At 42.2% G+C, this 23,273-nt stretch overlaps 1 protein-coding gene across 1 annotated transcript in view; it reads left to right on the top strand.

The window, feature by feature from the left end:
- LOC112251597 (sec1 family domain-containing protein 2) overlaps positions 1 to 23,273 on the top strand; it is a 186,703-nt gene that overhangs the window by 139,295 nt on the left and 24,135 nt on the right. Inside the window, exon 6 of the mRNA XM_042322251.1 lies at positions 22,333 to 22,478. Within this exon, the coding sequence (XP_042178185.1) occupies positions 22,333 to 22,478 (146 nt within the window). The remainder of the gene's footprint in view (positions 1 to 22,332; positions 22,479 to 23,273) is intronic.

Below are 23,273 nucleotides of genomic sequence, written 5' to 3'. Positions count from 1 at the left end.
CCCTGCTGCCCTATGTACTGTACATAGTCATTGCGTCACTTGAATAATGTTTACATAATGTTTATTGTTGTATTGTACTGCTCCCGAGTGGCGCAGCGGTCTAAGGCACTGCATCTCAGTGCTAGAGGTGTCACTACAGACACCCTGGTTCGACTCCAGGCTGTATCATAACTGGCCATGGTTGGAAGTCCCATAGGGCGGCGCACAATTGGCCCAGCGTCGTCCGGGTTTGGACGGTGTAGGCTGTCATTGTAAATAAGAATTTGTTCTTCACTGACTTCCCTAGTTAAATATAATAAATACAACATTTACTGCACAGCTGGAGCTAGAAACAGTCATTTCACTGCACCTGCTTTAACATCTGCTAATATGTGTACGCAGCAAATACTTTGATTTGATTTAAATAAAGATGTAGCCTGTGAAGACAGGCAAAGACACACATACACATGATAACACACAGGTACACATGGATATTGTATTGTAGATATGTGGTAGTAAAATAGTGGCCTGAGGGCACACACTTAATGTCAAATCAAATTTTATTTGTCACATACACATGGTTAGCAGATGTTAATGCGAGTGTAGCGAAATGCTTGTGCTTCTAGTTCCGACAATGCAGTAATAACGAGCAAGTAATCTAACTAACAATTCCAAAAAAACTACTGTCTTATACACAGTGTAAGGGGATAAAGAATATGTACATAAGGATATATGAATGAGTGATGGTACAGAGCAGCATAGGCAAGATACAGTAGATGATATCGAGTACAGTATATACATATGAGATAAGTATGTAAACCAAGTGGCATAGTTAAAGTGGCTAGTGATACATGTATTACATAAGGATGCAGTTGATGATATAGAGTACAGTATCAACGTATGCATATGAGATGAACAATGTAGGGTAAGTAACATTATATAAGGTAGCATTGTTTAAAGTGGCTAGTGATATATTTACATAATTTCCCATCAATTCCCATGATTAAAGTGGCTGGAGTAGAGTCAGTGTCATTGACAGTGTGTTGGCAGTAGCCACTCAATGTTAGTGGTGGCTGTTTAACAGTCTGATGGCCTTGAGATAGAAGCTGTTTTTCAGTCTCTCGGTCCCAGCTTTGATGCACCTGTACTGACCTCGCCTTCTGGATGACAGCGGGGTGAACAGGCAGTGGCTCGGGTGGTTGATGTCCTTGATGATCTTTATGGCCTTCCTGTAGCATCGGGTGGTGTAGGTGTCCTGGAGGGCAGGTAGTTTGCCCCCGGTGATGCGTTGTGTTATGAAATGTAATGTAATATTTTTTATTGTACAGTGGCAAGAAAAAGTTTGTGAACCCTTTGGAAATACCTGGATTTCTGCATAAATTGGTCATCAAATTTGATCTGATCTTCATCTAGGTCACAACAATAGACAAACAGTCTGCTTAAACTAATAACACACAAACAATTCTATGTCTTCATGTCTTTATTGAACACACCGTGTAAACATTCACAATGCAGAGTGGAGAAAGTATGTGAACTCCTTGATTTAATAACTGGTTGACCATAACTGGTTGACCCATCCACAGGTACACCTCCAATTGACTCAAATGATGTCAATTAGCCTATCAGAAGCTTCTAAAGACATGACATAATTTTCTGGAATTTTCCAAGCTGTTTAAAGGCACAGTCAACTTAGTGTATGTAAACTTCTGACCCACTGGAATTGTGATACAGTCAATTATAAGTGAAATAATATGTCTGTAAACAATTGTTGGAAAAATGACTTGTGTCATGCACAAAGTAGATGTCCTAACCGACTTGCCAAAACTATAGTTTGTTTACAAGAAATGTGTGGAGTGGTTGAAAAACAAGTTTTAATGACTCCAACCTAAGTGTATGTAAACTTCTGACTTCAACTGTAACCTTCATATTGGAGAACAAAGTACCCTTTACACTTTTACAACATGCTCAACAAGGGTCATCTTAATAATTGAACCTCTCTTACACACACACACACACAATGGCAAACACACACACAAACAATGGCAAACACAGTTGCATAAGCACTCTTCTGCTCATTCATTCAGACTGGCCTCCTCTGCCTTGTTGATCCTCTCGGGTTGCCATGTCAATAGCAGCCTCCTGCAACACCTCAACCATAGACTTAAGAGTATAGATAAAGCATCCCTGACATACAGGGTCACTGCTCCCTTGATCTCCACATAGCTTACAGTACAACAGATTTAGCAACAGCTATAACACGTTAGTGTTATCATCCTATCAGATGCCATTTATACAGATGCTTTATCCTAAACAACTTACAGTCCGCGTGCATCATTTTTGTGTGTGTGAGTGGTCCTGGGAATCAAACCCACTATCCAGGCGTTGTCAGCGCCATTCTATACCAACTACGCTACAGTGTACCAGCTCAGTTGTCAACCCACCACAAAGCCCATTAAATGCTATGTTGACTGTTACCATGCATTTTCTACTTGATCTGATTTGAATTGAATGTATGACAAGTATTGAATTTTCTTTCTTTCTTTCACTCCGCTCTTTCTTTGTTTGTTCTATATTTAAAACAAACTGTATTGCGTGAGGAGTTGTACTTGTCTTTATCTGAAATTACTGGCATTCTCTCTGCCCTACTGTTTCTTATCAGCGCTACTTGCCTTGAAACAATATAACTACTGTTATTTTGACATACACACACTCCCTTACGCTCTCTCACACACACACACGCACGCAGACACACAGCACTATAATGATAGAGAGAAATAAAGTATGGTAAGTTGTTGGGCTGCCTCTGCCAAGGAGAGATGACAGGAAAACTGAATATGGCACCAAATCAAAGTCGCTATAATTTTAAATATCAGTTATCGGTATCTGGGTTTTTTTTGGCAAGGAAACTATTTGATATCGGTATCGGCCAAAAATGTCATAGCAGTGCATCTCTAATATATACCAACCAGTAAATTATTTGGGGAATGGGCAGAAAAAGTTCACGTTGATCCAAGCAGGCAAAAATGACTATGTCGGAGTTTAATTCAATAAGAGAAAAGCTGGGAAATGGAGAGTTTAAAATAAAGAGACGGGAGGGCCAGAAAAGTCATGTTTGGGAAAGATTGTGGTAAAATAGGATGATGGCAGTGCTGGCTGTGATGTTATCTGTGATGATTGTGGTAAAACAGGATGATGGCAGTGCTGGCTGTGATGTTATCTGTGATTGTGGTAAAACAGGATGATGGCAGTGCTGGCTGTGATGTTATCTGTGATGATTGTGGTAAAACAGGATGATGGCAGTGCTGGCTGTGATGTTATCTGTGATGAAAACAGGATTGGCAGTGGTAAAATTGTGGTAAAACAGGATGATGGCAGTGCTGGCTGTGATGTTATCTGTGATTGTGGTAAAACAGGATGATGGCAGTGCTGGCTGTGATGTTATCTGTGATGATTGTGGTAAAACAGGATGATGGCAGTGCTGGCTGTGATGTTATCTGTGATTGTGGTAAAACAGGATGATGGCAGTGCTGGCTGTGATGTTATCTGTGATGATTGTGGTAAAACAGGATGATGGCAGTGCTGGCTGTGATGTTATCTGTGATTGTGGTAAAACAGGATGATGGCAGTGCTGGCTGTGATGTTATCTGTGATGATTGTGAATTCGACAGTCACAAAACGGGACTGTCACAAGGGAACTGTAGCCTACTGTTCAGATGGGTAAATGGAAACTGAAATCTGAACACTGACTAGGTCTATAACCTCTCACATAGACTTAATATTAACTCCTGCAGAATTAAGCATTTCTTGCTGTAAAATGATACAGTAAATGTAAGCAACATTTTTACTTGGGAACAGGAGTGGAGAAATATGATTTATTTATTTCAGCATCTTGAGAGAATGTGAATATGCAGTTAGATCCCGTCTGTAGAGGTGCTTTCTTTATCAGCATCATAGTATGACAACCACATCAAATATTCATCCAAGCCGAATTGAACCCTTATCAGAAACATGTTGGGTTGTTTTCACAGCTTTCGAATTCCTTACAACTGGTCAAACTGATGTCAAATTTTGCACATCAAATCTTTCCAGTTTTTTGGGGGAGGATGTTATTACATTTTCTCCCCGGTCCTTAAATATCTTTGCTCAGTTAAAGAAGCAGACATGACAGAGAACTTTACCAATGTCAACTATATTGAAGCATTCATTCTATTGATTTATGACATTATTTTGGTGAGCAGGGTTTATTTAGTCTACTTGGGCAACATATAATGACAGAAGAGAAGCTGCATGTATCTAATTAAAGACAAGTTGAATAACAAGCTTTCCAAAATAATAAGCTTTCCAAAATGTCAGAAATTGTAAGCAGAAACATATCTAAAGCAAAAAAGAATCCTGCACCCCCTGTCAAATCGTTCTGTCGCCTCTGACTGTACCCTACAGCGCATTTTATCTTAGCGGGTTAGGGTCGGGTGCGGGCCTCAGATTTAGACTATCACATACAGTCGGGCGGTTGTGGATGCGGATGGGTTATTTGCAATTGCATGCGGGTGAACAAACAGCTGACCCGCAGACCACGAACACACGTGTGTTGGTTGTGTTACTGAGAGTTTCCCCCTCAGTGGGCTGGGCTCATGCATCTGTCTGCTGTTTGATCTCCTCATGGCTGTTTAGAGAGAGCCGGACATCAGAGGAGTATGATCACTGGCCTATATGCTCATCAAACACACAGCTCTGTGCTGTACAGTTTGTCCTCATCATGGAAAATAACATCCTAAATCATAACATTCCTTTCTTTAGTTTTGTAGTCTCTGGAGATTTACAGTTAGGGATGTAGACAAATCATGGAAACATGACCATATGAGCACATTAACACAACACACACCTATGGGATATGCTTTGTTCTCATCCACAGTAACATACTTTGTTACGCACGTCTCACACTCAGAAAGAGGAGAGAAGTGTTGCATGCTGTGAGAGTGTGTCTCTCTGGCCTGTCTGTAGTCTGACTCAATCTTGCAGGGCTCTCCAACCCTGTTTCTGGAGAGCTACCGTCCTGCCAGTCTTCGCTCCAACCCCAATCTAGCGCACCTGATTCTAATATTTAGCTGGTGACCTACAGGGGCGACCTCATTCTCTAGTTCAGCTTGTGGTCCTGTGTGGCTCAGTTGCAGGGTTTTTTCCTCGATCAAATTGGGGCTTGGGTGGTTGTCCTTGTTCAATAGAGCCATTGGACTTGTCTCAATGATGTTCCCATCTTTTATTATTATTTATTTTATTTCACCTTTATTTAACCAGGTAGGCCAGTTGAGAACAAGTTCTCATTTACAACTGCGACCTGGCCAAGATGAAGCAAAGCAGTGCGACACAAACAACACAGTTACACATGGGGTAACACAAACGTACAGTCAATAACACAATAGAAAAGTCTATATACAGTGTGTGCAAATGTAGTAAGATTAGGGAGGTAAGGCAATAAATAGGGCATAATGGCAAAATAATTACAATTTAGCAATTAAACACTGGAGTGATAGATGTGGGGAGATAAGTCTCCAGCTTCAGTGATTTTTGCAATTCGTTCCAGTCATTGGCAGCAGAGAACTGGAAAGAATGGCGGAGTTGGCTTTGGGGATGACCAGTGAAATATACCTGTGGGTGCTGCTATGGTGACCAGTGAGCTGAGATAAGGCGGAGCTTTACCTAGCAAAGACTTATAGATGACCTGGAGCCAGTGGGTCTGGCGACGAATATGACGAGATAGAGCATGCAGGTCGCAGTGGTGGGCGGTATAAGGGGCTTTGGTGACAAAACGGGTGGCACTGTGATAGACTGCATCCAGTTGCTGAGACGAGTGTTGGAGGCTATTTTGTAAATGACATTGCCGAAGTCGAGGATCGGTAGGATAGTCAGTTTTACGAGGGTATGTTTGGCATCATGAGTGAAGGATGCTTTGTTGCGAAATAGGAAGCCGATTCTAGATTTTATTTTGTATTGGAGATGCTTAATGTGAGTCTGTAAGGAGAGTTTACAGTCTAGCCAGACACCTAGGTATTTGTAGTTGTCCATATATTCTAAGTCAGAACATTCCAGAGTAGTGATGCTAGACGGGAAGGCGGGTGCGGGCAGCAATCGGTTGAAGAGCATGCGTTTAGTTTTACTTGCATTTACTAGCTGTTGAAGGCCACGGAAGGAGTGTTGTATGGCATTGAAGCTCGTCTGGAGGTTTGTTAACACAGTGTCCAGAGAAGGGCCCGAGGTATACAGAATGGTGTCGTCTGCGTAGAAGTGGATCAGAGAATCACCAGCAGCAAGAGCGACGTCATTGATGTATACAGAGAAAAGTGTCAGCCCAAGAATTGAACCTTGTGGCACCCCCATAGAGGCTGACAACAGGCACTCCGATTTGACACACTGAACTCTATCTGAGAAGTAGTTGGTGAACCAGGCGAGGCAGTCATTTGAGAAACCAAGGCTGTTGAGTCTGCAAATTAGAATACGGTGATTGACAGAGTCGAAAGCCTTGGCCAGGTCGATGAAGGGTTAAACTGGAGAAATGTTAAGGAGTGTAAAGATTTGGCTTTGGGTTTATGACTCATATTAATCTTGGAGTAGCTATACCTGTGTGTTGTAGCTAGCTGGCTAACGTGTGTCTGTGAGATGTATTCTACACCATGCTGCTACAGTAGGAATACAAACCGTACACAACGATTGCCCATGAATGTGTAATAGAGTTTTCGTCTTTCTCACAGATTATTCTGCTTGAATACAAAGAAATTGATGACTCTCAAAAGGAGATGTAACGATCTCCCCTTTAACAAAGTGACTGTGAACAGCTCACTGCACCACCCAAACACACCATATGCAAGTATTCCCTTTGTAGAACTGTAGTATTTATTATAAGCGTTAGTCGCATATTTTTCTTCTACTTTATGTACACAGAGTATACCAAACATTAGGAACACCTTCCGAATATTAAGTTGCACAGGGATGCTGGCCCATGTTGACTCCAGTGCTTCCCACAGTTGCCAAGTTGGCTGGATGTCCTTTGGGTGTTGGATCATTCTTGAGGCACACAGGAAGTTGTTTACATTAAAAACCCATCAGCGTTGCAGTTCTTGACACAAACTGGTGCGCCTTTCACCTACTACCATACCCTGTTCACTTAGTCACTTAAATCTTTTGTCTTGCCCATCACCCTCTGAATGGCACACATACACAATCCATGTCTGAATTGTCTGAAGGCTTAAAAATCCTTCTTTAACCTGTCTCCTCCCCTTCATCTACACTGATTTGAAGTTGATTTAATAAGGGATCATAGCTTTCACCTGGTCAGTCTGTCATGGGAAGAGCAGGTGTTCTTAATGTTTTGTTAATACTCCGTGTATGTCATACAGTACGCTGTCTGGAACAGTTCCTGCATAGTGCTGTGTAAACTCACATCGGTCTCCAGAGAAAGTAAACTTTGTCTTGAATATAAGCCATGTCTACTTATTACCCATATTGACAGACTAATCTACTTTTTTATTGAAACATGTTTACTTCCTAACAAATTAAAGTTTAAATGATACACCAACTCCCTGCATCATTTGTTTTAGCAGTTAGACTGAAGCTAGTTTATCCAAATACTGTCACGACTTCTGCTGAAGTCGGTTCCTCTCCTTGTTCGGATGGCGTTCGGCGTCGCCGGTCTTCTAGCCATCATCGATCCAATTTTCATTTTTCCATTTGTTTTGTCTCATCTTCCCACACACCTGGTTTCAATTCCCTCATTACATGTTGTGTATTTAACCCTCTGTTCCCCCCATGTCCTTGTCCGGAATTGTTTATTGTAAGTGCATGTGCACGTTTATCTGGTGTGCGACGGGTTTTGTACCCATTGATTGTTTGTTCTGGATGCCGGTGGTTTTATGTATTAAACTGCTCCGTTGTAAACCCAGTTTTTGCTGTCCTGCGCTGTCCTGCGCCTGACTTCCCTGCCACCCCTTACAAATATATTTCATGAATACAATAAATTGATCCAGAAGTTAATACTTTATTGGTTTCTCATGCAACTGGAATCATTTAGTTAATTATCAGTACACTTCTAAACAAATATGATATAAAACACTATTGTATACATTATGTACAAGAGCTATCAATATCTATACCACAATGTAGTTGTGAGCATACTAGGTATTCTATATTATCCTACATCAGTCTAACTGAATATGGATGTTGTGTTGGTTGAATGTTCCAGGCAGGTTCCAGAATGATCTTCTGCTAGAAAACCTCTTCTTGTGTTGGGTAATGACAGCCGGTTTAGCAGGCTTTGGCACTGTGGTGAGGTGACTCCACAGCCTGGTGGATAAGCCTCTCGTACACTTTCTTCATCACCCATTGCTACAACCTCTTGCTGTCCCTGATCCGGAAAGCCTCAGACAATAACATTGATGTAACATTGACGCTGACTCAGTGAGCGAGTTCATAAGGAAGTGTATAGAAGATGTTGTACCCACTGTGACTAATAAAACGTTTCCTAACCAGAAACTGTGGATTGATGGCAGTAGTCGCGCAAAACTGAAAGCACGTATCACCGGGGCGGCAGGGTAGCCAAGTGGTTAGAGCGTTGGACTATTAACCGGAAGGTTGCAAGTTCAAATCCCCAAGCTGACAAGGTACAAATCTGTCGTTCTGCCCCTGAACAGGCAGTTAACCCACTGTTCCTAGGCCGTCATTGAAAATAAGAATTTGTTCTTAACTGACTAGTAAAATAAAAATTAAAAAAATACAAAAGTGTAGTTATTAATTCCGTAAGGCAATCAAACAAGCAAAGCGTCAGTATAGAGACAAAGTGGAGTCGCAGTTCAACGGCTCAAACACGACGTATGTGGCAGGGTCTATAGACAATCACCGATTACAAAAAGAAAACCAGCCCAGTCGCGAACATCGACGTCTTGCTCCCAGACAAATTAAACCACTTCTATGCACGCTTTAAGGACAATACAGTGCCACCAACGCGGCCTGCTACCAAAGACTGTGGGCTCTCCTTTTCCGTAGCCGATGTGAGTAAAACATTTAAACGTGTAAACCCTGCCTGCCCAGACGGCATCCCTAGCCGCGTCCTCAGAGCATGCGGGCATATTCAATCAATCCCTATCCGAGTCATGCTTCAAGATGGCCACCATTGTACCTGTTCCCAAGAAAGCAAAGGTAACTGAACTAAATGATTATCACCCTGTAGCACTCACTTCTGCGAGGTCAGTACAGGTGCATCAAAGCTGGGACAGAGATTGAAAAACAGCTTCCATCTCAAGGCCATCAGATTGTTAAACAGCCACCACTAGCACAGAGAGGCGGCTGCCTACCTACAGACTTAATATCATTAGCCACATTAATAAATGGAACACTAGTCAATTTAATAATGAAACTAAGAATCTTTACATATCTCACATTATAAACTGTATCTATTGCATCTTAGCCACTCTCACTGCTCATCCATATATATATTATACTTATATATTCTCATCCTATTCCTTTACTAGATAGTGTGTGTGTTAGGTTTTGTTGTGGAATTTGTTAGATATTAGGTTTTGTTGTAGAATTATTAGATATTACCTGTTAGATATTGCTGCACTGTCGGACCTAGAAACATAAGCATTTCGCTACACTCGCAATAACATCTGCTAACCATGTGTATGTGACCAATAAAATTTGATTTGATTTTGATTTGAAGATTTGTACTGCAAGTCTCCTGGAAAGACATGAACACTGATCATGAGAATGTGTAACCATACAATAAACCATGTTCATCTGTTCACAACAAAGGGTACAGTAGACTGGTATGGGTTTTATTAGACTCAGACTCAATAATGGGGCATTGAGATGGGCTGTTAGCAAATGATTAGCATATGTGAAAAGTTTGAAGGGGGCTTGACTTGTAGAGTTTAGTGTATTGGTGATTTTGTTTTCTGAAGAAAGTATTGTGCTTTCATAAATAATTGTGGCTGTCCTAGCTTGTTTCAAAGTCAGATGATGTTGAGCTTGAGTTTATTCCAGGCTGAAAGCTTTCATCCAGTGGGTCTACAGGCTCTGTACTACTAAAGCTAGGGTCAAGGTCATCAGCAGCAGCAGAATGAGTCTGTAGGAGACACATACTAACCTTTACACACAATACTCACCCCCAACAGACACCAGTCAGTCACCCACACCATCGCCTCCTTACCAATACCTCCTTTTCTCCAATTTCGACTTCAAGCCTTGCATGAACAATCAACTAGCCTCCATAATACAGAGAGAACTACAATAGAAGTTGTAGCCTACTTGTAAACACACCCAACATTGACAAGACACGGACCATGTTTATGCTTAGCTCCATTATATTTATTTGCTCATCATCGAGTCATGGAAAGAAAGATTCAGTCGATTTTAGATTTTTTTTTTAAAATAAATGTTGTTTGCTAGCTAGGTAACATTAGCTGCTTTACCTAAGCTTAACAACTTTCCTGCTGCTCTGATGTTGGCGATCAACAGTGAAGCGGCGACTCCGGGATGCTGGCCTTCTAGGCAGAGTTGCAAAGATAAAGCCATATCTCAGACTGGCCAATAAAAAAATATATTAAGATGGGCAAAAGAACAGACACTGAACAGAATGCCAGCATCCCGGAGTCGCCTCTTCACTGTTGACGTTGAGACTGGTGTTTTGAGGGTACTATTTCATGAAGCTGCCAGTTGAGGACTTGTGAGGCGTCTGTTTCTCAAATTAGACACTAATGTACTTGTCCTCTTGCTCAGTTGTACACCGGGGCCTCCCACTCCTCTTTCTATTCTGGTTAGAGACCGTTTGCGCTGTTCTGTGAAGAGAGGAGTACACAGTGTTGTACGAGATCTTCAGTTTCTTGGCAATTTCTCTCATGGACTAGCCTTCATTTCTCAGAACAATAAAAGACTGACGAGTTTCAGATGAAAGTTTTTTTTTTCTGGCCATTTTGAGCCTGTAATTGAACCTTCAAATGCTGATGCTCCAGAAACTCAACTATTCTAAAGAAGGACAGTTTTGTTGCTTCTTTAATCAGAACAACAGTTTTCAGCTGTGCTAACATAATTGCAAAAGGGTTTTCTAATGATCAAATAGCCTTTTATAATGATTAGCTAACACAACGTGCCATTGGAAGACGGGAGTAATGGTTGCTGATAATGGGCCTCTGTACGCCTATCTGGATATTCCATAACAAATCAGCCGTTTCATGCTTCAACAGTCATTTACAACATTAACAATGTCTACACTGTATTTCTGATAACATAACATTTATTTGAATGGACAAAAAATGTGCTTTTCTTTAAAAATCAAGGGAATTTCTAGGTGACCCCAAACTTTTGAACTGTAGAGTAGGTGGCCAGAAAAAAACACTGAAGCCCGCCCAAGACTTTTCTATGCAGAAAAGTTGGTATAGCCCTCCACTTGAACTGACTCCTTTCAACGCCAGGGTTGTGGGTTAGATTCCCACGGAGGACCAGTTCCAAAAAGTTTTTTCAAAAATGATGATGTGGATAAGAGTGTCTGCTAAATGACTGAAATGTAAATGTAAGCTCTCGTACTCACATTTTACTGTGCCTCTTTCCAAAAAACCTCAGGAAGAGAAGACTAGCCAGCCAGCCATCTATTTTCTCTTCCATTTCTGAAACACAGCGAATAAACACTCATGGATCCACAATTTTGCCCCCAAAATCTTAAGGAATGTGATCCAGGCATGGCTGAGTTACATAACTGAGTCAAGGAATTAGTGGGAAGACTAGCGGCTGTGGACGTCAGTGGAGAGGTGTTGTCTGTCCACAGAGAGAGAGTGATGGAGGGAGAGAGAGAATGGGGGAGAGAGGGCTGATCCTGGTCCTATTAGCTGGTCTTGTGTTTCTTGTCAAGTGGCTCGGATCACAGTGAAGAGGATTATGGTGTAAAACCAGAATCTGGCCAACTATAGCAGGAATTCTTTGTCTTTAGGAAATCACTAAGACTGGTCAGGTCATTATTACTGGACTGTTGGGTAGTTTGTTCATTCAGAGCCCCCGATTGAACCGAATCCTGAAGACGTGTGTGAGGCAGGGTCATTGTGGGCTATGTGTCATATGGGTTTCCTGTGCCAATACAGTATCACCAAATTAGCAGTTGCATAAGTAGGTTTGTCTAATAAGAGGTGTCAAATATTCACTTGCTGTTTGCCCAATCTGTAATTTCTAAAGGTTAATAATTTATATTGAGCCCTCAAACTCAACTCTGGGAGTTCCACTGGGACATCAGGTGTCTGCAATTAATGATCAGGTAGAACAGAAAAGCAGCAGGCTCCATACCGCGTAGGGTCAGAGTTGAGGACCCCTGATATAGAGGTTAATACTGTGATTCATGACTTTCACACGAAGTCTTTGTCACAATATTCCTACCAAAACACATTAAAAAATATCTCTGTCATGACGTTTGTACATACACTGTCAGCTACAATACAATTTATACCAGTTTATGATTAGCACTGAGCTCTCCATGCTTTATTTTATCACCACCCAGCTCTTATCTGTGCCTTTGCTCCACTCTGCTCCACTCTGCTCCACTCTGCCCCACTCTGCCCCACTCTGCCCCACTCTGCCCGACAGCTTCACTTACAGCTCTGTGCAGCTCTGTCTGCAAGTGACCAGAGTGTACTCAGGTTACACTTCTACTGTCCCACTGTGTCTCAGCAGATCTGACAGTAAGGCAGGAAGCTTCATCACATAGCCTCTGGCTGATGTAGAGATGTTGTCCGCTAGACCTGACATTAACATGTTACCATGGGGATGACGGCACACCGTGACCGAATGCTAGGTTGTTCCCTGGGACATGACTAAACCCTATCTCTACAGAGAGAACTTTAATATTCATGACATGTTAGAAGATGCCCACTTTCTTACCCCGCACCTTCTCATAGTGTAGTGCCCCAGTCCTACTGTATATATACTTCCTCCCTTTACCCGCTATCAGTGAGATTCCAGAGGACAGGAATGGGATGCAGGAGCCAGGCCAAAGCTCCAAGTGCCAGCCAGCATTCTACAGGAGGATTAATTGGGAATGCTAATATAATCTCTGGTGATTCCTCATCCCCAGGAATCTGTGTTTCTGTTTTTCTCCATTTGAAGTTAGGAAGCACCTCCTCTGGTTTTCTCACACAAAATAGAATTTCGGTCAGGTGACAAAATCAGCTTAAGTTATTTATAGTTCGTTCCACTGTCTGACTCTGCATTCCAGTGATAATTCTGGAGCGGTTAGTCTTTATTCTGGGGCTGGGGTTGGGACTCTGAGGGAGTGTTTAGAGAGGTTGTTGAGGAGACTGTGTACTAGAGGTCGACCGATTACGATTTTTCAAACTCGATACCGATTATTTGGGGGGCCAAAAAGGCAGATACCGATTAATCGGCTGATTGTTTTATTTATTTATTTGTAATAATGACAATTACAACAATACTGAATGAACACTTATTTTAACTTAATATAATACATCAATAAAATCAATTTAGCCTCAAATAAATAATGAAATGTTCAATTTGGTTTAAATAATGCAAAAAAAAAGTGTTGGAGAAGAAAGTACTATGTGCCAATATGCAATATGTGCCATGTAAAAATGTGTGCCATGTAAAATATGTAACATGTAAAAAAGCTAACGTTTAAGTTAATTGCTCAGAACATGAGAACATGCGAAAGTTGGTGGTTCCTTTTAACATGAGACTTCAATATTCCAAGGTAAAAGGTTTTAGGTTGTAGTTAGTATTTATAGGACTATTTCTCTATATACCATTTATTTCATATACCTTTGACTATTGGATGTTCTTATAGGCACTATCGTATTGCCAGTGTAACAGTATAGCTTCCGTCCCCCTCCTCGCCCCTACCTGGGCTCGAACCAGGAACACATCGACAACAGCCACACTCGAAGCAGCGTTACCCATCGCGCCACAAAAGCCGCGGCCCTTGCAGTGCAAGGGGAATAACTACTCCAAATCTAAAAGCGAGTGACGTTTGAAACGGTATTAGCGCACGCCCAGCTAACTAGCTAGCTATTTCACATTGGTTACACCAGCCATTAAGTTGATAAACTTGAAGTCATAAACAGCGCTGTGCTTGAGAAGAGCTGCTGGCAAACACACAAAAGTGCTGTTTGAATGAATGATTACGGGCCTGCTGCTGCTCAGACTGCTCTATCAAATCAGACTTAATTATAACATAATAACACACAGAAATACGAGCCTTTGGTCATTAATATGGTAGAATCCGGAAACTATCATTTCGAAAAACAAAACATTTATTATTTCAGTGAAATATGGAACCGTTCTGTATTTTATCTAACGGGTGGCATCCCTAAGTCTAAATATTCTTGTTACATTGCACAACCTTCAATGTTATGTCATAATTATGTAAAATTCTGGCAAATTAGTTCACAATGAGCCAGGCAGCCCAAACTGTTGCATATACCCTGACTCTGCGTGCAATGAACGCAAGAGAAATGACACAATTTCACCTGGTTAATATTACCTGCTAAACTGGATTAGTAGTTATAACTAGTGATTATGATTGTTTTTTATAAGATAAGTTTAATGCTAGCTAGTAATTTACCTTGGCTTCTACTGCATTCACGTAACAGGCAGGCTACTCGTGGAGTGCAATGGTTAGAGCGTTGGACTAGTTAACTGTACGGTTCAAGATTGGATCCCCTGAGCTGACAAGGTGAAAATCTGTCGTTCTGCCCCTGAACAAGGCAGTTAACCACCGTTCCTAGGCCGTCATTGAAAATAATGTGTTCTTAACTGACTTGCCTAGTTAAATAATGGTATAAAAAAATATATATATATATATATATATATTAAAAAATCGGAAATCGGTGCCCAAAAATACAGATTGTTATGAAAACTTGAAATCGCCCCTAATTAATCGGCCATTCCGATTAATCAGTCGACCTCTACTGTGTACTCTAATTCAATGTTCTCTAGTGGAGCGGATCCTGGATGGAGAGCTGTGTGCTGTTGATGAGTACTAAGTTATATACCGGAATGTCTTTTTGTTCTTCCTCACATTCTTTCCATAAGGACAATTTGTGCACATCATTCACTGCTTAGAGCTGAGAGACTATGTGCAAGCACATCCTCAGCCTCACCTCCCAGTATCACCTCCTGTCCCTACTGCTCTATTAGACCTCATTAAGAATTTTCCGGAAAGTCTACATCAACCACTTCCTGTCATACTGCTGACTGTGTTCTCACTGATCTACTTAACACACATCATTACATTCTCTCTCCCATTTTCTCCCTCCTTATTCTCTCTCTCTTCTCTCTTAGTGACAGGGTTCAGTGTGATACTAAAGGTGAGTCAGGGGCAACATCACATTAGTTGTGATTTGATAATGGAGCTGGTGATGGTATTAGGGGATAAATGGGTAAATGGGCCTAAGCTGTTTTACAACAGATACTGGTTACGTTCTACCTGTACTTACAAGGCCATTAGAGGCACACAGCTACTACAGAGAAACAATCATAAACCATATCAACACACATTATGCATATGAGCAGACACACATTCATTCACAAATATACTTTCATATTCATAAATATGCTTATGCATGCATAAGTAAACCCAACATTTTACATTTACACATACAGGCTTGCACCAACATAAACCAACTATCTCACATACAGTACACTTATAAGCACTCACACACACACATACTGTTTCTGCTCCGTGTTGTGGTAAATCTGTCCCAGAGTTGCGTGAGAGGCAGGCAGGCAGACAGATGGTGTGTGTGACAGAGTCCCGCAGCAAGGAGTTCTGCTCTACTACGGACATTTTGTTCCGCCTGACTGTTGTCAGAGCAGCAGCACCCGGGCCGCTTAGTGCCATGGCACGGCAGTGGTGTGATCAACATCTCAACCACAGACTGTGTCCCGGCCTGGCAGAGTCTGCAGCCTGCTCCAGACATGCAGCACTGTGTGCTTTGGCAACCAGTCAACCAGCCCTCTCACGCTCCACCCAGACACACCTCCCTCCCTCTGCCTCTCTACATCCATCCTCAACCCACATCACAGCCCTCTCACGCTATACATGCTGAGACACACCCTCACTGCAGCAGAATGGCATGGACAAAAACCCTGGCGTTGTGAGTGTGAGTCAGATGTTCTAACTGAATGTAAGCTGGTTTGCATAAGTTCCTGAAAGTGCAAGTCTGGCTTCTATGTCTGTGAATAGACATTTTTGGGTCTGTTTTCAGTATTTATACTTGACAAAATGCAAAGATGCTCGCACGCACACACACTCTCACACTTTTTTACGTAGTTTTGCAGGATGCCTCTCTCCTGTGCAGGCTGTCTTACATTCATGTTGTGGAAGGATAAAGCCCACATCCGACCCACTCTCTCTTCACGCTGCTGTCCATCTGATAGGAGAGCAGGGCTATTTTTCCTATGAGCTAACCCTTCCGACTGATGGGGAAGTGAACGCCACAGCGCAAGACGCTTTACATTCCAATAGCCAGCAACTCATAACAACACACCCACCAAGGTTAAATATGATATCAGCTCTATTTGGAGAAGGACCTAACAATAACCATGATATAATCCTGATGAAATCCTGACAGTCTTGACATTGAGTCAGGCCACTCTGTGTACATTATATCTCTGTGTTGTTGAAGTGCATGTGGGCATATCTAATTCTCCAAAATAGAACAGACCAAAATACAACTGGCCAGCCCTGTTGACTTAAATTACAGATCTTTAACACTTCATAGGGAGTTAGGGGGCGAAATAACTCACTGTCAAAGTACATTGAGTCTACAAAACATTAGGAGCACCTGTTCTTTCCATGACAGACTGACCAGGTGAGAGCTATGATCCCTTATTGATGTAACTTGTTAAATCCACTTCAGTCAGTGTAGATCAGTGGTTCCCAAACGTTTTATAGTCCTGTACCCCTTCAAACATTCAACCTCGAGCTGCGTACACCCTCTAGCGCCAGGGTCAGCGCACTCTCAAATGTTGTTTTTTGCCATCATTGTAAACATGCCACACACACTATACAATACATTTATTTAACATAAGAGTGAGTGTGAGTTTTTGTCACAACCCGGCTCGTGGGAATTGACAAAGAACTCTTATAGGACCAGGGCAAAAATAGTCATATAATAATAATCAATAATTTTGCGCTTTATTTAACCATCTTGCATATAAAACCTTATTTGTTCATCTAAAATTGTGAATAACTCACCACAAGTTAATGAGATGGGTGTGCTTGAAAGCATGCACATACAGTGTCTTGCAAAAGTATTCATCCCCCTTGGCATTTCTCCTATTTTTTTGCATTACAACCTGTTATTTAAATTTATTTTATTTGGATTTCATGTAATGGACATACACAAAATAGTCCAAATTGGTGAAGTGAAATTTTAAAAATTAAAAAATAAATTAAAAATTATGTAAAAAATAAAAATGGAAAACTGGGTCGTGCAAATGTACAATCATGGCCAAAAGTTTTGAGAATGACAAATATGAATTTTTACCAAGTCTGCTGCCTCAGTGTCTTTAGATATTTTTGTCAGATGGAATACTGAAGTATAATTCCAAGAATTTCATAAGTGTCAAAGGCTTTTATTGACAATTACATGAAGTTGATGCAAAGAGTCAATATTTGCAGTGTTGGCCCTTCTTTTTCAAGACCTTTGCAATCCGCCCTGGCATGCTGTCAATTAACTTCTGGGCCACATCCTGACTGATGGCAGCCCATTCTTGCATAATCAATGCTTGGAGTTTGTCAGAATTTGTGGGTGTTTGTTTGTCCACCCGCCTCTTGAGGATTGACCACAAGTTCTCAATGGGATTAAGGTCTGGGAAGTTTCCTGGCCATGGACCCATAATATCGATGTTTTCTTCCCTGAGCCACTTAGTTATCACTTTTGCCTTATGGCAAGGTGCTCCATCATGCTGGAAAAGGCATTGTTCGTCACCAAACTGTTCCTGGATGGTTGGGAGAAGTTGCTCTCGGAGGATGTGTTGGTACCGTTCTTTATTCATGGCTGTGTTCTTAGGCAAAATTGTGAGTGAGCCCACTCCCTTGGCTGAGAAGCAACCCCACACATGAATAGTCTCAGGATGCTTTACAGTTGGCATGACACAGGACTGATGGTAGCGCTCACCTTGTCTTCTCTTGACAAGCTTTTTTCTGGATGCCCCAAACAATCGGAAAGGGGATTCATCAGTGAAAATGACTTTACCCCAGTCCTCAGCAGTCCAATCCCTGTACTTTTTGCAGAATATCAGTCTGGCCCTGATGTTTTTCCTGGAGAGAAGTGGCTTCTTTGCTGCCCTTCTTGACACCAGGCCATCCTCAAAAAGTCATCGCCTCATTGTGCGTGCAGATGCACTCACACCTGCCTGCTGCCATTCCTGAGCAAGCTCTGTACTGGTGGTTCCCCGATCCCGCAGCTGAATCAACTTTAGGAGACGGTCCTGGCGCTTACTGGACTTTCTTGGGCACCCTGAAGCCTTCTTCACAACAATTGAACCGCTCTCCTTGAAGTTCTTTATGATCCGATAAATTGTTGATTTAGGTGCAATCTTACTGGCAGCAATATCATTGCCTGTGAAGCCCTTTTTGTGCAAAGCAGGTAACCATGGTTGACAAAGGAAGAACAATGATTCCAAGCACCAACCTCCTTTTGAAGCTTTCAGTCTGTTATTCAAACTCAATCAGCATGACAGTGATCTCTTGCCTTGTCCTCGTCAACACTCACACCTGTGTTAACGAGAGAATCACTGACATGATGTCAGCTGGTCCTTTTTGGCAGGTCTGAAATGCAGTGGAAATGTTTTTGGGGGATTCAGTTCATTTGCATGGCAAAGAGCTTTGCAATTAATTGCAATTCATCTGATCACTCTTCATAACATGGATTGTGTATGTGTTGCATTGAGGGTGAATGGAAAAGACAAAAGATTTGAGTGCCTTTGAACAGGGTATGGTACTAGGTGCCAGGGGCACCGGTATGAGTGTGTCAAGAACTGCAAAGCTGCTGAGTTTTTCACACTCACCAGTTTCCCGTGTGTATCAAGAGTGGGCCACCACCCAAAGGACATCCAGCCAACTTGACACAACTGTGGGAAGTATTGGAGTCAACATGGGCCAGCATCCCTGTAGAATGCTTTTGACAGCTTGTACTCTATAAGCTGTCGAAAGCGTTCCACAGGGATGCTGGCCTATGCCCCAATGAATTGAGGCTGTTCTGAGGGCAAAAGAGGAAGGTGTTCCTAATGTTTTGTACACTCGGTGTATATCCATTTATACATGGGCACAACTCCAGTTCAGTTGTGTTAATGAACAAAATATATTTAATCTGAAAGAGGTTTTGTGAATATTTATGGCAAATATGGATTTTTGTGTGTAGACATACATACTTGTTCACACACACATAGATAGATAGATAGATAGATAGATAGATAGATAGATAGATAGATAGATAGATAGATAGATAGATAGATAGATAGATAGATAGATAGATAGATAGATGTGCTGCCTGTTTTCTTTGTAGATTAGATTTACCTGACACCTCATCTCTGACTGGATGTCAATGAGCATGTGTGACTTGAAAACCCCTTATTCATGACAGGATTTCCCTCAAACCATGAAACAAAAGCAAAGCATTTAATTTAACTACATTTTAAATTGACATTTTAGTCATTTAGCAGACGCTCTAATCCAGAACTCCCTTCCCTCTTTGGGGGAAAATACATATTGTGTGTGTGTGTATATGTATATATATATATATGTATATGTATATATATATATATATATATATATATATATATATATATATATATATATATATATATATATACTGCTCAAAAAAATAAAGGGAACACTAAAATAACACATCCTAGATCTGAACACATCCTAGATCTAAATATTCTTATTAAATACTTTTTTCTTTACATAGTTGAATGTGCTGACAACAAAATCACACAAAAATTATCAATGGAAATCAAATGTATCAACCCATGGAGGTCTGGATTTGGAGTCACACTCAAAATTAAAGTGGAAAACCACACTACAGGCTGATCCAACTTTGATGTAATGTCCTTAAAACAAGTCATGAGGCTCAGTAGTGTGTGTGGCCTCCACGTGCCTGTATGACCTCCCTACAACGCCTGGGCATGCTCCTGAGGAGGTGGGCGGATGGTCTCCTGAGGGATCTCCTCAGTCTGTGGTGCAATGTGGCGTTGGTGGATGGAGAGAGACATGATGTCCCAGATGTGCTCAATTGGATTCAGGTCTGGGGAACGGGCGGGCCAGTCCATAGCATCAATGCCTTCCTCTTGCAGGAACTGCTGACACACTCCAGCCACATGAGGTCTAGCATTGTCTTGCATTAGGAGGAACCCAGGGCCAACCGCACCAGCATATGGTCTCACAAGGGGTCTGAGGATCTCATCTCGGTACCTAATGGCAGTCAGGCTATCTCTGGCGAGCACATGGAGCTGTGCGGCCCCCCAAAGAAATGCCACCCCACACCATGACTGACCCACCGCCAAACCGGTCATGCTGGAGGATGTTGCAGGCAGCAGAATGTTCTCCACGGCATCTCCAGACTGTCACGTCTGTCACATGTGCTCAGTGTGAACCTGCTTTCAACTGTGAAGAGCACAGGGCGCCAGTGGCGAATTTGCCAATCTTGGTGTTCTCTGGCAAATGAAAAACGTCCTGCACGGTGTTGGGCTGTAAGCACAACCCCCACCTGTGGACGTCGGGCCCTCATACCACCCTCATGGAGTCTGTTTCTGACCGTTTGAGCAGACACATGCACATTTGTGGCCTGCTGGAGGTCATTTTGCAGGGCTCTGGCAGTGCTCCTCCTTGTACAAAGGTGGAGGTAGCGGTCCTGCTGCTGGGTTGTTGCCCTCCTACGGCCTCCTCCACGTCTCCTGATGTACTGGCCTGTTTCCTGGTAGTGCCTCCATGCTCTGGACACCACGCTGACAGACACAGCAAACCTTCTTGCCACAGCTCGCATTGATGTGCCATCCTGGATGAGCTGCACTACCTGAGCCACTTGTGTGGGTTGTAGACTCCGTCTCATGCTACCACTAGAGTGAAAGCACCGCCAGCATTCAAAAGTGACCAAAACATCAGCCAGGAAGCATAGGAACTGAGAAGTGGTATGTGGTCCCCACCTGCAGAACCACTCCTTTATTGGGGGTGTCTTGCTAATTGCCTATAATTTCCACCTGTTGTCTATTCCATTTGCACAACAGCATGTGAAATGTATTGTCAATCAGTGTTGCTTCCTAAGTGGACAGTTTGATTTCACAGAAGTGTGATTGACTTGGAGTTACATTGTGTTGTTTAAGTGTTCCCTTTATTTTTTTGAGATGTGTGTGTGTGTGTGTGTGTGTGTATATATATATATATATATATACACACACACACACACACACACACGATATGTAATGTTGTATTTAATCGGTTGGTCAGTAGTTGTGTTCCTGATTAGGGAGGATACAGAAGCTTAGAGTCCCAGACTGAGAGTGATTGGTCAGTATGGTAGCAAAGTATTCCTTTTGATATGGAGGCTTTGGACTGAACTATAACCTCTCGGCTAGCAGCCTACATATATAACGGTTCCATTAGGAGAAAACAACCCAGAGGATCTTATGTAAGTGTGCTGTTTGGCAGTAGTCCTGCTGTAGTCATCACTATGCACAATTATTCATCCCAGGTGTTGTCTCCCTGAGTGTCTGTCCTACTGATGTGGTTTCATGTTTGATTTTATGTATTTTATACTGTATGTCTTAATACCACGTGACCTTCTCATTAACCAGCGACAACCACATTCCTTAGCAGGGAGAGAGAGACGTAGATGCCACTGTTACCTACCCCTAGCCAACAGCACTCCGACCTGGGCATGGAGAGCCTCCCCCGCTGTCTGTCTGTCTCTGCCTCTGCCTCTCCCACCCTCTGTCTTCTTGGGTTTATTATTGACCAAACGTTTTATTGACCATGCACTTTTTGGAGATGGGGCCATATGAAATGTTGATTAGATATGAGGAGGACATTCTCTGGTAAATAAAGGGCCTTTTGTACTCTTTCTCCTGGCTTTTACCATGGTAGTCTAGTCCAATGTACAGGACACTGAGTTATTTAGGGCATGGGTTCTCAGACTTTTTGGGGCTGTGATAGCAAATTCCACCTCATAATCAGAACACAACATTTTCTTCCCCAGGTACTTTTTTGAAATGGGGCAACATGAAATGAAATGTTGATTAGACGTGAGGAAGACATTCACTGGTAAATGTGTTGCTTTGTGTGTGTGTTTCTCTCTCTCTGTGTAGGGTGTGGAAGTATTGAAGAGCTCACCATGGAGAGGGCCCATACTGCTGTGGAGGGGGTGTTTGACACCCTCAGAGAGTTGAGCCACGCCCGAGACCACCTCAAACAGCTCAACTCCGTCTACACAGCCAGCGATGGAGTACACCAGGTCAGTCGTTCACTAACACACCTCAACAACGTCATTAGTACCAGGGATCCCAGTCCCTCTCCAACACACCTCCACAGCATCCTCCAGAACACATTACTATTTCCTAGTATCGAGTTTCTGTCTACGTTACTGTCCACGCCTATCTCCCTGTGTCTATTCATCTGTTCAACTATAGATAAATGTTCTGCTCATACGTACATATTGTATCTCCATAGATCTCAGGCAGTTATTCTCCACTTTCTCCTCCCCTCTTTCATAGACACCCTAGTGGCAATGACATTGACGTCAGTCCCAGGTAGAATAGAAGACTTGTCTTCTGCTCTTCCTTCCTCTCATCCCAGTCTTGCGTCAGAGCCACAGTCTTCTGAATGAATCTCTCACATCATTGTGTGTCAGAGTGGCACATTTTTCCTATGTAGCACACACAGTCTTCCTCCTCTTTAGAGTGAGTTAGTGTGTGTTTGGAGGAGGGCACTGCAGGCAGGCAGGCACCTGTGAATGGCTTGGCTTTATCCTCTGGTTTCAGTAGGAAAAACAACAATGACTAAACAAGACAAAAGAATAGCCAGATCGTTCCACTTCCACTGTCCTGAGCCTCTACTGTGATCTGAGAGCTGATGAGGAAGGCATTGTGTTGACAGGGAACTGAATGATTAGATGTAGTGAATGGGTTCAATTCAAGGGGCTTTATTGACATGGGAAACATATGTTAACATTGCCAAAGCAAGTAAAGTAGATAATATAAAGAAAGTGAAATAAATAATAAAAATGAACAGTAAACATTACACTCACAGA

Source organism: Oncorhynchus tshawytscha, linkage group LG05, assembly GCF_018296145.1.
Source record: "Oncorhynchus tshawytscha isolate Ot180627B linkage group LG05, Otsh_v2.0, whole genome shotgun sequence".
NCBI lineage: Eukaryota > Metazoa > Chordata > Actinopteri > Salmoniformes > Salmonidae > Oncorhynchus > Oncorhynchus tshawytscha.
The sequence above is the reverse complement of the archived record's forward strand: the minus strand, read 5'-3'. Positions and strand labels throughout refer to the sequence as shown.